The sequence below is a fragment of the Cetorhinus maximus genome, chromosome 9 (genome assembly GCF_964194155.1).
Source record: "Cetorhinus maximus chromosome 9, sCetMax3.hap1.1, whole genome shotgun sequence".
Lineage (NCBI taxonomy): Eukaryota > Metazoa > Chordata > Chondrichthyes > Lamniformes > Cetorhinidae > Cetorhinus > Cetorhinus maximus.
In genome coordinates, this window is record NC_135887.1 from 18,965,937 (window position 1) to 18,982,598 (window position 16,662).

At 45.7% G+C, this 16,662-nt stretch overlaps 1 protein-coding gene across 3 annotated transcripts in view; it reads left to right on the forward strand.

The window, feature by feature from the left end:
- Window positions 1-16,662, forward strand: part of dph1 (diphthamide biosynthesis 1) — a 631,990-nt gene that overhangs the window by 217,415 nt on the left and 397,913 nt on the right. For all 3 annotated transcript variants that reach the window (XM_078548194.1, XM_078548195.1, XM_078548196.1), the window contains one exon: window positions 4,418-4,539. In XM_078548194.1, coding sequence (XP_078404320.1) covers window positions 4,418-4,539 — 122 coding nt within the window. The remainder of the gene's footprint in view (window positions 1-4,417; window positions 4,540-16,662) is intronic.

The following is a 16,662-nucleotide window of genomic DNA, read 5'->3' on the forward strand; positions in this document are numbered from 1 at the left end:
CTCTTTATGGGTGTCTCTCTTTGTGGGTGTCCCTCTTTGTGGGTGTCCCTCTCTTGGTCTGTTTCTCTCTGTCTATGTTTGTCTCTCTGCCTATATATATTTCTCTTTGTCTTTGTGCGTCTCTCTTTGTCTGTGTCCCTCTTTGTCTGTGTCCCTCTCTTTGTCTGTGTCCCTCTCTTTGTCTGTGTCCCTCTCTTTGTCTGTGTCCCTCTCTCCCTTTCTCCTTGCTCTGTCTTCCTTCTCTTTGTCTCCCTTTTTCTCATTGTCTCTCCTTCTGTCTCTCTGCCTTGTATATCTCTGTCCTGTCGCCTCTGTCTCCCTGGTTCCCTTGGTGCTTTTCCCTTCCTCCAATCTTGCATTGCTTTGAGGCACTTGTGAAACAGAAGTGTTATCATTTAGTGTGTCTGCCTCAGTTTAGCATTAATGGAATGGAAAGCCCCTTCAGGCTGTCGCATAATTGCAGTCTAACTGCCATTCTAGACACACGCAAACAGAACCTGGCAAATGCTGCCTTGTTTGCACTGTACATATTTAGCTGGGAAAATGCCGACTTTTGGTAAATATATTGAACTCAAGCTCAAACTAGTTTGCTTTAGGAATTATGACAAGGCTCAGTAATCAGTGCATAGCAGGGGGTGAACAAAGCTGCTGACCAGTTAAACATGGAAAAATTATGTTGAAATGCAGGATCCAGGACCTGACGGACATCTCGGATGTGTCGACAGGTCCTACAGTGAGCCAGGGCATGAAGGTGAAAGACTCCCATTGTGCGAAGGTCTGGCAGTTACAGGGCTTTTGCCTCATGCCGCAGTGCTGGGTGGCTGCCACCAGGGGCCCACAGTGAGCTAAGATTTGGGATTGTAGCCCCTCCAAGGGGAGACAATTGGTTTTGCACTTACTTTGTGGGCCCCACAACTCATGGCCCCCTCCTGTTCCTATTTAGCTCCTGAGCCTCCTCCGCCATTCAGTTAGATCAGGGCTGATCCGTATCTTAACTCCATCTATCCGTCTTGATTCTGTAATCCTAAATACCCTTGCCTAATAACGAGAGGGACTATAGGGCTTGAGTAGGGTGGCCATTCGTCTGGTTTTGAGCCAGTCTGTCCACTCTCCGATACCAGATGCCTTTATGTTCATTATACTACAGTTGGGACAAAAGAATCCTTTAAATGTGAATGTGCCAAAAGTCAATTTTGCAAAATACAGGAGCTTAAAAGACAGTAACTAGCCAGGAATGCACCACAATTCAGTTTGCTGTTCTCACGGATGTTTTAAGCCATTATATTCACAAACGCAGGTGGTTCTGGTGCATTTTTAATTGCGGGTTTACGGATGGGGGGGGTGGGGGGGCCGGTGATGAAGTCATCGTGCGCGATTATGTCATCTCCGTGCGGGGTGAGATCTTTTTCCCCCATGATGAAGCACTGCTGGCCTGGCAGAGAAAGAGAGACAGAGACAGGTGGAGGGGGAAGAGGCAGAGGGGGAGCTGAGAAAGCAGAGTGATATGGAGATCGAGGAAGGGAGGGGATGGCGCTTCGTTAAAGAGAGGGAGAAGGGAAAGAGAAAGGAAGGCCCAGTGCTCTTGGCCTCCAACAGTGGCCACGTTGGGCCTGAGGCCTTTGAGCTCCAGGTTTTGGGCCCAATTGGTGCTGAATGTCAAAACAGCAGCAACTTGCCTTTAATCTGGCAAAGCGTCCAGAGCGGAGAGGTCCAAACAAGATTGTGATCAAACAAAATCTGACATTCAACCTTTTAAGCAGCTATTAGGACAGGTGACCTAACATCTCGGTCAAAGAGGTAGCCTTCAAACATTGTTGTAAAGGAGGTGGGAAGAGTTTTAGAAGGGAATTCCAGAGCTTAGGGCCCAGTGAGCTAAAGTTACGGCCGCCTTTAAAATCAGCGATGCACAAGAGGCCAGAATTTGGAGGAGCATGGAAATATCGGAGGGTTGTCAAGCTGGAGGAGGTTACAGAGATAGGGAGGGGTGATTTGAAAACAAGGGTCAGAACTGTAAAATCCATGACCCACCGCGACATCTGATTTTTTTTTTCCCAGAGCATTTTCTAAATTGCCCTCCGTGTTTGAAAGTAGTCAGAAGGAAATGGCGGATAATGAGTAGGTCGTGAAAAACTTGAAAAAGGGTGAAAGAGGTTGGGTGAAAGACCAGAAGCACGATCAAAAGCCTTTCGTAAGCCTCACCACCTCCCGCACCCCCTGTTTCTCTCTCCACCCACCATCCTCCATCGCCTAAGTTTGAATCTAGACCATTCTCTCTCAGTGGAAATTTTGCATGTGCCATTGTGGTTCAATGAGGGGTGCTTTTTTATTCATTCTTTCATGGGATGTGGGCTTCGCTGGTTGGGCCAGCATTTATTGCCCATTCCTAGTTGCCCTTGAGAAGGTGGTGGTGAGCTGCCTTCTTGAACCGCTGCAGTCCATGTGGTGTGGGTACACCCACAGTGCTGTTAGGGAGTTCCAGGATTTTGACCCAGCGACAGTGAAGGAACAGTGATACCTTTCCAAGTCAGGATGGTGAGTGACTTGGAGGGGAACTTGCAGGCGGTGATTCTCCCATGCATCTGCTACCCTTGACCTTCTAGGTGGTAGAGGCAACGGGTTTGGTAAGTTGCTTCTTTGAGGTCATACCTGAGGCACATTGAAGGGATGTGCTGAGGGAGTTTCACTCTGCATTTGTCTGCCACACACAGGCTTGGCAAAGCTCAATGCCAGACTGTGATCCTCAAGACATACGATATACTTTTCCTGGCACTAACCTCCCTCAGCAAAATTTGCCTTTTAAACACATAAGAGAATCAATGCAAGTTTCAGAAAAACAGGTCTAACTATTTTTTAAATTCAGGGCAAAGTCCAGCTACTAATTAGCCCCATTTCCATATGTAAATCACGCTCAGCATATTTGGTGTGACCTTATTAACATAATAAAGATTGTATCCTCCAGACGGTGTAAATATAGACACTATTTTCTCTCTCCCTTTATTCTAATAAGGATGTGAGGTTGCTCAGGGTGACCCTGCCTTGCTCCCTCTTCCTAAACGTTCCAGAAGGAGACTTGAGAGAGTGATAAGCACAGTCATACTGAAGTCCCTTTGCAGACCCTCTCAGATACTGTTGACCATCGAAGGTCCCATGTTTGGAACAACCTCTGGGAGGAGGTTATCAAGAGTTTCCAGCAATTGTGGACCTGCATCCCAGCTTTGGTCAGAATGCTCCGGAAAGGAGGAGGTGCTGTTGGAAGAAGCCTTTAGGGGTCGGCAGATTGAGACCTTGAGGCTGAAGTTTGGAATCATAAATGTCACATGAATCCTTCGCTCTGGCTCCAGCCTGTAAATCACACCTGAGTGTTTATTATTTCACCAATGCATCCAGCCCATATCCCATCCCATAATACATCCCATCCCATAATATGTCCCATCTCTTTGCTAACCTCCACTGCACCTTTCCGTCCTACAGTCTCAATTACCTTCCAAATTCCCATCCTTGTGTATAAATGGCTACCTAGCCTCATTACTCCTGTTTCTGCAGGTGTTCCCCAACTCTACACACTCCCTGGAATATTGAGGGTTAAGGGATGATTTGATTGAGGTTTTTAGGATTTTGAAAGGAATTGGCAGGGTAGAAAGAAATATTTACCACGTTTTTAAAAAATTTATTAATTCATGGGATGTGGGCTTCGCTGGCTGGGCCAGCATTTATTGCCCATCCCTAGTTGCCCTTGAGAAAGTGGTGGTGAGCTGCCTTCTTAAACCACTGCAGTCCATGTGGTGTAGGTACACCCACAGTGCTGTTAAGGAGGGAGTTCCAGGATTTTGACCCAGCGACAGTGAAGGAACGGCGATATATTTCCAAGTCAGGATGGTGAGTGACTTGGAGGGGAACTTCCAGGTGGTGGTGTTCCCTTCCATCTGCTGTCCTCGTCCTTACAGCTGGTAGTGGTCGTGGGTTTGGAAGGCGCAGTCAAAGGAGCCTTGGTGAATTCATGCAGCGCAACTTGTAGATGGTACACACTGCTGCTACTGTGCGTCAGTGGTGGAGGGAGTGAATGGTTGTGACTGGTGGAGGAGAGGAGGACAAGGGGACAAAATCTTAAAATCAGAGCAGGGCCATCCAGGAGAAAGACTAGGAAAGGCTTCTTCATGCAAAGGGTCGTTGAAGTGTCGAACTCTCACCCACATAAAGCAATAGACGATGGCTGGGCTGATCATTTTAAACCTGTGATTGATAGCTTTTTGTCACACATGGGCACCAAACCAAGGGAGGGGGAGGAATTATGATGCACATCAGTCATGATCTTATTGAATGCACGAAGAAGCCTTTCTTTTACTAAGGATTGTTGAGACTCTGGAAGTTTCGGGGAAATGTAAATGTAATCTGTAACTCTTAGGGGCTTCTTTTGCAGGTTCACAGGAGCAGACACGCTGATAATGGGCGACGTCACCTACGGAGCGTGTTGTGTGGATGACTTCACAGCCAGAGCTCTTGGAGCTGACTTCATGGTGCATTATGGACACAGCTGTCTCGGTCTGTATACTTTCCTTCTACCACAATTCATTTCCCAGTAAGGATTATTGTCCCAGTCATAACTGAGCACCGCTGGGTATAGGATGTCTTATGGACACTGATAACATTATGATTTAGTTGGGACATTGATGCTTATTTTGACTTTTTAAGTTTGATTGGGCCAGACCTCCCACTCAGTTGTCACCTGTGGCTCAGTTGGTACCAGCCTTGCCTCTTTTTTTTGTTATTCTTTTATGGGATGTGGGTGTCGCTGGCAAGGCCAGCATTTGTTGCCCGTGCCTAATTGCCCTCGAACTGAGTGGCTTGCTGGGCCATTTCAGAGCGGAATTAAGAGTCAACCACATTGAGTCACAAGGTCCTGACTTCAAGTCCCACTCCAGGGCTTGAGCACAAAACTTGAGGCTGACACTCCAGTGCAGTGCTGAGGGAGTGCTGCACTGTCGGAGGTGACATCTTTCAGATGAGGCGCCGTCTTCCTGCTTGGGTGGTTGTAACAGACCCCATGGAACCATTTTGAAGAAAAGAAGAGGAGAGTTATCGCTGGCGTCCTGCTCAATATTTATCCCTCAATCAGAAAGGGGGAGCCAGCTGTGTACAAAGTAGTTGCCCAGTCTCCTGCTTTACAGCAGCGACTACACTTCAAAAAGTACTTCATTGGCTGTAAAGTGCTTTGAGACGTTCACTGGCTATATAAATGCAAGCCTTTCGTTATCTTTTTAACAGCAGGTTTGTCACGAGTATTGTCCCCCTTCCCCCCCCCCCCCCCTCTATCTCTCTCTCCCTTTAGGGAACCTCATCCCCTTCCTAATCTCTCCTTCCATTTCCATATCCAGCCCCCATACTGGAGCACTTTGTGAAGCATTTTGGGACCAGATGTTTCTATTTGTGAGGGAGTCCATAGCTAGGAGGCCATAAATATATAAGATAGTCACTAATAAATCCATTAGGGAATTGAGGAGTAACTTCTTTACTCAGTGAGAAGGTGGAATTTTCTACCACGGGGAATAGCTGAGGCAAATAACATCGATGGATCTAAGGAGAAACTGGATAAACACATGAGGGAGAAAGGAATAGAAGAACAGGTTGATAGGGTTAGAGGAAGTAAGGTAGGAGGAGGCTTGTGTGGAGTATAAACACTGGCATTGACCTATTGGGATGAATTGCCTGTTTCTGCCTGAAAGGGTAGGTTATTGTGATGGTTTATGTTTGGCAACCTTAATTGGTTCACCAATTGGCAGCACTCATGCCTCTGAGTCAGAAGGTCATGGGTTCCAACCCCATACGAAGGAGTTGAGCATATACTCTAGGCTCAAACTTGAAGGAACTGCTTTAGGGAGTGCTGCCTTGTCAAAGGTATCACCTTTCAGATGAGGCCCTGTCTGGTTGCTTAAATTGACGAACAGGATCCTCTGGCATTCTCCGAAGAATAGCAGGGGAGCTCTCCCAGTGTCTTGCCCGATCTTTCTCCCTCAGTGGATGCCACAAAAAGCAAAGGATCTGGTTGTTTATCTCATTGCTGTCTTTGGATCTTACTGTGCGCTATATGGTTGCTGTGTGTGTCTACATGACTGCACTTTAAAAAATAGCTTTGGATATATATATATATGTATATAAAATATGCAAGCTCTTAAGTTTCCCAGTAGGTATGTTACTGTCTTCGTTCCAATTGATATCTCAGTGGGGAGCAGTGTGCTGCACAAAAATGCCTCGGGATTCAGAAAGTACCATTCACAGTTGGCACGCAACAGTTCTTGCCGGGAAATGTTCAATTTGGTCAAGAATTCAATCACCTTGACTGAAACAGCCAATTTGCAGAGTTTTGCCTCCAAGCCCATTTAATAATTTATTTAGCAAATTAAACGGGACACATGTTGCACAAGCGTGCAGTCTTTCCCTGGCAGAACGAGATCCAGTTGGTTTGGGCCTGTGACAGGCCTGCAGTCACTTGCTCTGGCACATGGCAGAGATGGTACCAAGGTGGAATATATTAGGCCCACTGTCCCTCCATCTGGGACCAATAAAACTTGTGACTGAACAAATGTGTAATTCTCTCATCCCTGAAATTTGAGCAATTTCATCATTAATGGAAGTGGAAGGTAAATGAAAGGCAACAGAAGTGTGGCTTCTGAGCTGTAAGGTGAGGATTCAGTTGGACAACACACACGACTGATGAGGACATTTTGAGGAATGCAGACAGACAAGGAGGACTTTTGCAGACGATCACCAGAGACAGCTACAAATCTTTGGGCATGTACTTGCGAGAGAGAAACTTGGACATCTGGTAGTGACTGGTAAACCTGAGGGTAACAGAGCAAACGGAAGGCAAAGGAGGAAATACACTGACAGTTTAAGAAGCAGAACAGGTATAAGATTTGAGAACAACACCAAGATGTTGGCCGTTATCAAAGGCAGTGAGAGTTGGAGAGCCATGATCGCCAACGTTGTAAAACATGGCACCTGGAGAAGAATCCGTCAATTTCCTCTGTCTCTAACGGGGTTAGCAGTCACTAGCTATCCACATAACCTCTTCATTACCATTGTGTACTTCCATCTCCATTATATCGGCTGTCTGCCCCTGTCTCAGCTCAGCTGCTGCTGAAACCGTCATCCAGGCTTTCGTTACCACCAGACTTCACTATTTGAAAACTCTCCTGGCCGCTTCCCATGTTCAACCCTCCGTAAATTTGAGTTTATCAAAACTCTACTGGCCATGTTCCAACTTGCTCCAAGTCCCGTTCACCCATCACTCCTGTACCCCCTGATCTGCATTAGCTCTCGGTTAAGGATCGCCTCGATGTTAAAGTTCTCATCCGTGTGCTCAAATCGCTCCATGGCCTTGCCCCTTCTCTATCTCTGTAATCTCCTCCTTCCCACCAGCCTTCCAAGATATCTGTGCTCCTCTAATTCTGGACTGGTGAGCATCCTCAATTTTAATCACTCAATGGTATTGATGGCCATGCCTTCAGGCGCCTAGGCTCCAAGCTCACGAATTCCCTCCCTAAACCGCTCAAAAACACTCTCTCCTCCTTTATAGTCACCTGTCCTAATATCTCCTTGTCTGGCTCAGTGTTACGTTTTGTCAGATGATGCTTCTTTGAAGCGCCTTGAGACATTTTATTACGTTAAAGGCACCATATAAATGCAAGTTGTTGTTAGGGAAAAGCTAGAGGCTTCTTTCTCTGCCTCATGTTAAAAAGTACCTCCAGCATCACGTGTGAGTGGATCTCGGGTGAGCTAAGGTGCAGATCCAGACTGGAATCAGCTGCTCCTTGCTGAACCTGGCTTTGTCGTGAGGGGTCTCTCAAGCAAAACCTTTGATCCACTGTTTACTCATTCTTCCCACCACTCCCCAACCCCCACCTCCACCACCGCCACCACCACCAGCCATCCAAAAGATTGGTTAGCAAGCCGACACTCAGTGGCAGCATAACGTGTACCATCTGCAGGATGCACTGCTGCAATGTGCCAAAGTTCCTTTGACAGCACCTTCCAAACCCACAACTGCTACAATCTAGAAGGACAAGGGCAGCAGATAGATGGGAACACCACCACCTGGAAGTTCTCCTCCAAGTCACTCACCATCCTGACTTGGAAATATATCGCCGTTCCTTCACTGTCGCTGGGTCAAAATCCTAGAACTCTCTCCCTAACAGCACTGTGGGTGTACCTACACCACATGGGCTGCAGCGGTTCAAGAAGGCAGCTCACCACCACCTTCTCAAGGGCAACTAGGGATGGGCAATAAATGCTGGCCTAGCCAGCGAAGCCCACATCCCGTAACTAATGTAAAAACCTGCATGATTTAACCTTGTGCAGGCAACAGCGGTAAACAGGTGCTGATCCTTGGGAGAATTTCCCCTCCAAATGAATATGGTGCTGACTGGCCTTTCAATCTACCTTTTGTTAGTTGATGCTGGAACTAAATCAGGCAGTGAGGGAGCTGCACCGAAGGATTTCAGGTTAATTATTGGGCTGCAGTCGAATAATGGGCAAAAAATGAGAATGTGGTACCCAATAAATTCATTCTTCAATTGTACATATATAAACTGGATGCTCTTCCAAAAAAACTGAAGTCTGTAGTCATTGGAGATGAACAGAGCTGAAGAGGAGTCATACGGACTCAAAACGTTAACTCTGTTCCTCTCTCCACGGATGCTGCCAGACCTGCTGAGTGTTTCCAGCATTTTCTGTTTTTATTTCAGATTTCCAGCATCCGCAGTATTTTGCTTTTGCCTTTGTGTCGTTGCCAGTATTGCCTGGCTCCTGGAAACGAATGCAAGAATGTTAGGGGAATAGTTTTACCCAGAGGGTTGTCAGAGCGTGGAATGAAAGACACTGCTGGATTCTATAAAAGCTTTTAAGAAGAAAAAGGTTCTGGGGAAAGGGCAGCTTGAGACAAAGTGGTAGCTCTTGCAGAGAAGCTGCTGGTGTTTGATGGAACTTCTGTGCTGTCTGCCTACACTTCTATCACAGGACAGAGAAAAATATTCACGGTTTCAGGTAGCAAAGGGTTGGATTAGAGTAAGTGGTTCCAGTGGAGGTGGGGATCATTGCTGTGAAATGTCATGTTTTACACATATGCACTAAAATAAGGGAATCAAGGGATTATGGAATAGAGGTGATTAAATGGAGTTGAGGTGCACATCTGTGTGTGTGTGTGTGTGTGTGTGTGTGTGTGTGTGCTTGTCTGTGCATGCCAGTGTATGTGCGCATGCCTTTGTGCGCACATCGGTGTGTGTGTCTGCATGCACGTGAGTTTGTGTGTGCATGCACGAGTTTGTGTGTGTGCACGTGAGTTTGTGTTCGCATGTACGTCTGTGTGTGAGTGCACGTCAGTGTGTGGGTGTGTGCACATCAGAGTGTGTGTGCACGTGTGTGTGTGTGTGCACGTGTGTGTGTGTGCATGTCAGTGTGTGTGTATGCACGTCTGTGTGTGTGCGCGCACGTCTGTGTGTGTGTACGTCAGAGTGTGAGTGCATGTGTGTGTGTGCACGTCAGTGTGAGTGCACGTCAGTGTGTGCGTGCATGTCAGTGTGTGTGCGCGCGCATACATGTGTGCGTGTGCTCTCAGTAATGAGGCACATAAGCCTCAATTACTCAGGCAGCTATCTGCGGTGTTGAGTGCAATATGATCTCTCAAAAATAAATTCCATGTGGTTACAAAATTGCAGGAATTATTGGGTGAAACATGCTACAATGACTTTGGCAGTGCTGTACTGTATTAGATGGCTGGCTCTGAGAGTATTAGATATATGGGCGAGTTAACTTACGAAACAAATTAGCTTTTCACTAGCTTGATTAGCCACAGCATGAGAACTGTCAGAGAAATGTAATCTTTGGATCGGTGGAGTAGTGTAAGAGCCTTGACAATCCAGTGTATTTTTTATGTGCCTGCATCTTTAGGTTTTCCGAATACTCCCCACCGCTCCTGAATTTACATCTACTTCACTGACAAGTAGCTGTTACTCTGATGGTTATACCAGAAACAAATCAAAAATGAAGGGGAATCAAAGTAGGGATCAGACAGTCGACAGACTGATAACGAAAAAAAAAACCTCCGCATCTGAAATAAAAGCAGAACATTCTGGAAATATCAGCAAAGGTCCGTCTGCATCTGGAAAGAGCGAGGATGATTGAACAGTTTTGGATAGAGGGAGCGAGGCAGAGATGTTACCCCATTGCCAGGCCCCGTGAATGTAAAAGATCCCATGGCACCATTTCGCAGGAGAGCCCACGCACCCGGGTCTCCCTGCGTTTATCCCTCAACCAACACGTTTAAAATAAATTATCTGCTATCTTGTATTTGCCTGTGGGATCCTGCTGTGCGCAAATCATCTGTGGTGCTTTTCCCCTGTGTTACAGCAACGATCCCACTTCAGAAAGTACTTCATTAGCTGTAAAAGCCCTGGAGTGATGCAAGCTCTTTCTTTACGCTGTCTTCTGGTGCTAACAGATCCGTTGTGCTATTCCAGAACGTTCTATCGTTTTATTTTACAGTCGGGAGCCGATCTCTGCTCCCTCGTGACGAGGTACGTTCCCGCTTTGACCGGACGAGTCGAAGTGTCCGCAGGATTGTAACTCCCAGCCTCCCATATTAATAAGGAGAGTGGTGGGGGTCAGACCGGCCAACGCCAGGAGAGCAGTAGGGGAAGTGGGACGTTAAAATTTAAACAGAAAAAGATAGCGGAAACGCTCAGCAGGTCAGGCAACTCCTGTGGAGAGAGGAGTGGGCCGGATTTTCAAATGCTTGCGACCTGGTGCGGCCATGGCTTGAAAGTCGTCGTCCTACACGCCATCTCAGGATCCCGAAGCCTCAGGGACAGTTTCAAATCTATGAAATGCTGGTTGGGTGGCGAGGGAATGGGGAACATGCTCGCCTCTGATTAACGGCCCACTAAGCCCCTTTAGGAGCTTGTTAAAGGGTCAGTGTGTTCCGGAAGGCAATTGTTAAACCTGACTACGGTGGGCCCGAACAGTCTGGTGGATTCACTGCCATGCCAATGAGAAGTTCTTCTTGTGACGGTAGAGGTTATGGGGCTCCTGGGTGATCGGCGCCGGAGCGTGTGCGTTACCTTAGTTTGGCCCGGCCCCCCTCATTATCAATCATTTATCCTGCTGGCTCTCCAGACAGCTGACTGTGGGCCTTTTGATAAGGCAGCAGTGGGCCTCAACATGGCTGCCCAATTCCGGCTTTAGCGCTTAAGAATAGCATTGCCAGAGCGGCCCAGTTCCCAGGTCAGGTCCCGGAATTCAGCCGGCTATCAGCTTCCAAGCCTCGCTTTGAAAATCCGGCCTAGTGTTTCATGTCCTGGAACTTTAACTGGGGGAACAATGGAGCCTGTGTGGTAGCAAATCTTTCAGCTAACCCACACAGAAAGGAGAACCGTTCATGAAATATATATATATATATATTTAAACAATCCTTTTTTTTTAAGCCCAGGAGCAATTCTGCTTTCTGTCGCCGATTAACATTAAAGCAGGGGACTCGGTGTTGCTTATCCTGTCCCACTTGACTCTCACGCCCGCTCACATCCTTTCTCTAACCCAGCTTTAAAAAATACACAGAGAAAGTGAAAGAAAAGCAAGCAGCACATAAAAGACTGAAAAGCAAACATCACAAGAAAGTTAGAATAAAAATGATTCGAATAACCAACGTTGAAAGAAAAATGTGAACCAGACAAAAAGGACAGCAGACGCAAGACTTGCTTCTCACTGTAAGTGAGGCCCACCTAACCTGAAATTAAAGCAAAACACTGCGGATGCTGGAAATCTGAAATAAAAACGGGAAGTGCTAGAAAAACTCAGCAGTTCTGGCAGCGTCTGTGAAGAGAGAAACAGAGTCAACGTTTCGAGTCCAATATGACTCTTCTTCAGCGCCCCTCTGAACTTGTTTTTCTTTGTTCTACTCCTCCTCATTTTGCTTTTCATCACATTTGTTTGTGACCGCTTTCTCTCTCGCAATGTTTTCTCCCTCTCCCTTTCTCTCTCTCTCTCTCCCTCCCTCTCTCTCTCTCTCTACTTCTGTGCATCTCTGCGTTTGGCATGTTATCTGTAGGACTGAACTACAGTCTCATCACCTCAGCATTGATGAAGGGGCCGAGTGAATTCACTCCATTACCATCGATTCTGAATGAACTTGGCCACTTCAGTCATCTGGATTCCTTTCTCTGTTTCTTGTCTATCCAGAGGCTTCACGGTCTTCCTCAGCTTCCTGTCCTTGCCACAAACTCTGTTCTCTAGGCACCTACTCCATTCCTCTCAACAGCAACTCTTTCAGGCTGAACCAGACTGTTCAATACTTTGGTGTCATATTTAACCCCAAACAAGCTCATGAACCATCACTAAGACTACCTATTTTCACATTGCCTACCTGTCTCTGCCTGCCTCAGTTCATCTGCTGCTAAAATCCTCATCCATGCCTTTGTCACCTCTAGGCTAGAATATTCCAAAGCTCTCTTGGGCACCCTCCCTTACTTGCACTTGTTAATAGGACCCAAGCCAGTTGATAAAGCCAAAACCAAGACACAGAACTTTTCTTTATTGAGAGAGCTTATTGACTTGTTCAGTCTCTTAGCTCTCCTCCCACTCCACCCAGTGTCCCAGCTATCCCCTGTTTACATGTGCTTAAAGACAATTAATACCCATCACCTGTTTCTCCTAACCTTGACAATGTAATTAACATGACATTAGCAAACCTTAACAATGTAATTGACATGACATGAACAACACTCTCCATAAATTTAAGCTCAGCCAAAACTCTGTTGCTTGTATCCTAATTTGAACCAAGTTCCATTTACCCATTACCCCTGTACTCACTAACCTACATTGGCTTCTGGTTAAGCAATGCCTCAGTTTTAAAGTTTTTGCTCTTACTGTGGAATCCTTCCCTGTCTTTTCCCCTCCCTATCTCTGTAATCTTCTTCAGCCCTATGAGATATCTGTACTCCTCTAATTCTGGCCTCTTGACCATCCACAGTTATAATCACACTGCCATTGGTGGCCATGGCTTCAGCTGCCTAGACTCTTAAACTGTGGAATTCCCTCATAAACCTCTCCGTCTCTCTCTCTTAAGATGCTCTGTAAAACCTAGCACATTGAGCAGTCCTATGCTGATCCGCCCTGACGCCATCTTCTGTGGCTTGGTATCAATCATGTTTTTACTCGTGACGATCTTGTTAATCACCTGGGGAGTTTTTGCTGTGTTGCAGGCGCTATTACCTGCAAATTGTAGTTGTTGTACCTCTGTGTGCCAAGACACAAAAGTTATTCCAGCCATTCCCAATCTTGAGATGCACTCAAACCATCGCAGTTGTCTTTCTTGAGGATCCTGTACGAGCATTATTTCTTGCCCAAGCTCCATTCTTATATTATTCCTGGTTCATTGCCTCCTGCATATTCCCTCGTACTTCTCTCAACTAACTTATCTTTAAGTTTCAACCTTCCACTTTACTCATATTCCAGCTGTCAGATCTGTTTAACAGCATGGGGGAGGAGATGCTCATGTGTAATACAGATTTTCCACTTTCCACTTACATGTTGTCAGTTAATCTCAACAATGACTAAATCAGACTAGCAATGAGGTAATTTTGTTTCGTAAACTTCCTATGAAGCACATTGGAGCATTTTACTAAGCTAAATAAGCCATCTAACTGCGCATTGCTGTTGATGTTGTTGGAAGTGACAGTTGGTTCTTCAGTGGACCCAGTAGTTAGCGGGATCTGTGAACCAGCTTGGCCCAGTTGTTGACTTGTAGCACATGCCACACTGGGTTCGGAGTTTGAGTCCCAAGACATCACGTCATAAACTCTATATTTTACCAAAGTATCTTTAGCCTTCCACATCTTTTTTCAATGTCCCAAGGTAGCGGAGCTAAGTCTGACCCCATTGTTGATGTCTACTTTGCAACTCCCATCATCAGCCACCAACCCGCGAAGGTATGTAGGAAGAAGTGGAGACCATTCAGCCCCTCGAGCCTGTTTCACCGTTCAGTTCGGTCATGGCTGATGTAACGTCTCCATCTGTCTGAATGCAGTCTTCCCAGTATAATTGGAGAGTCTAGGACTAGGGGACATAGACTAAAAGCCAGAACTAACCCTTTCAGGAGTGAAGTTAAGAAACACCTCTACCATCTAGAAGGACAAGGGCAGCAGACACTTGGGAACACCTCCACCTGGAAGTTCCCCTCCAAGTCACTCACCATCCTGACTTGGAAATAAATCGCCGTTCCTTCACCATCGCTGGGTCAAAATCCTGGAACTCCCTTCCTAACAGCACCGTGGGTGTACCTACACCACATGGACTGCAGCGGTTCAAGAAGGGAGCTCACCACCACCTTCTCAAGGGCAACTAGGAATGGGCAATAAATGCTGGCCCAGCCAACGAAACCCACACCCTGTGAATGGATTAAAAAAAACCCGCAAAAGGTGATGGAAGTTTTGAACTCTCTTCTGCAACTGACAGTTGATGCTAGATTATTTATTAATTTTAAACCTAGGATTGATGAACTTTTATTAACCAAAGTATTAAGGAATATGAAGCAAAGGTGGGTATATGGAGTTAGGTCGCAGTTCAACCATGATCTCATTGTATGGTGGAACAGGCTCGAGGGGTGAAGTGGCCTCCTCCTGTTCCTATAGTCTGCACATCATCTTGATGCTTTCCTAATGACATGACCTTTATCTTAATGTTAATGTAGAATACAAATCTTCTGCTTTCCACTTATACTTTGTCAGTTAGTCTCTGCTCATCTGATTTAGATATTGCTATAAGGTCAGTCTGAGATTGCTAAAAGTCTTGCCACATAAGGAGAGCCCTCTAGTACAAAGAATTGCATAGAATTTACAGCACAGAAGCAGCCATTTGACCCAGCACATAACATGCTAATGTTTATGCTCCATATGAGCCACCTCATTCTATTTACTTCAACTTACCCTTTCAATATTTTCTTTGATCCCTTTCTTCCTCGTTTACTTTTCCAGCTTCCACTAAAATGCATCTTTTAGTGCAAGGTTCATTACCATTCCCTGTGTTAACTGTGTTTAATTATATGCACTTGGGGGAGGCAATAATTTGGGTTTCACATGAGCAGCTATATAAGGAGACACTCACGGAAGCCCACAAATTGAGTTAGGAGATGTATGCCTGTAATGTTTCACTCTGTAAATAAATGTGAGCACTAGAGCTAATCTTTACTCAGTCTATCCTTCAGCATCTGGTTTTCTGGGACGTGACATCCTGGACTAGATTAAATGGATCTGGCAACAGGATGCACCAACCACAACTGTTGATCTAAGCAAACTCATTAGCTTCTTATCCCCTCTAATAGCACACACGGGTTTGTTATTGATGGCTTCTAACAGTTTGACGAATTTTTGAGGAAAGCCAGACATCCTCATGATATGCCATATCTCCTCTCACCACACGCTATCAAATACCTTCTTCAAATCTTATGGAATGGCAACAACAAATGTTGTGTTCTATCAATTTCTCCAAAATCTGTCTTATCATAAACAGTTGACCACAATTATACTGTGTTCTGTTTTAAATCCAGCTTGTTCTTCAAGCTGGACCACTTCTATATACCTTCACCGTTCTCTTTCCCCGTGTGTGTGTGTGTAAATACTTTCCTGGAAATATTCACCAAACTGATTCCTCTATAATTGATGTGTTTGCCCTTGTTTCTGTCCTCTCGAAGCCTGGTATTATTGTTGCTTCTCCGCAGTCTTCAGGTACTTGGCCCCCTTTATTAGTTTTGTTAGACAGCCTTTGCATCACCTTCGCAGTGTATTCCTTCCTGTTGCAACAGCTCTGAAGTTATGTAATCCATACCACAAGCCACGTTCTTCTTTCAAAATATAGATCGAAATCTTCACTTGGTCTTTCAAGAACTTGCTGATTCCCGGTTATCTTATGAAGAAGGTTGGACAGGTTGGGCCTGTATCCGCTGCAGCTTAGAAGAATGAGTGGTGATCTTATTGAAGTATATAAGATCCTGAGGGGACTCGACAGGCTGGATGCTGAGAGGATGTTTCCCCTTATGGGAGAGACTAGAACTAGGGGACACAGTTTAAAGATAAGGGGTCTCCCATTTAAGACAGAGATGAAGAGAATTTTTTTTCTCTCAGAGGGTCATTAGTCTGGTAAATTCGCTTCCCCAGAAAGCATTGGAGACTGAGCCATTGAACATTTTTAAGGCTGACTTGGATAGATTCTTGACAGGCAAGGGAGTCAAAGGTTATCGGGGATAGACAAGAAAGTAGAAAAAACAAAAATAAAAATACCTGGAAAAACTCAGCAGGTCTGGCAGCATCTGTGGAGAGGAACACAGTTAACGTTTCGAGTCCGTATGACTCTTCGACAGAACTAAGTAAAAATAGAAAAGAGGTGAAATATAAGCTGGTCTAAGGGGGGGGTGCAGGTGGGACAGGTAGAGGTGGATAGAGGGGCAGTGATAGGTGGAGATAGCCAAAAGCTGTCATAGACAAAAGGACAAAGAGGTGTTGAAGGTGGTGATATTATCTAAGGAATGTGCTAATTAAGGGTAGAAAGCAGGACAAGCAAGGTACAGATAGCCCTAGTGGGGGTGGGGTGGGGTGAAGGGAAGGGATCGAAATAGGCTAAAAG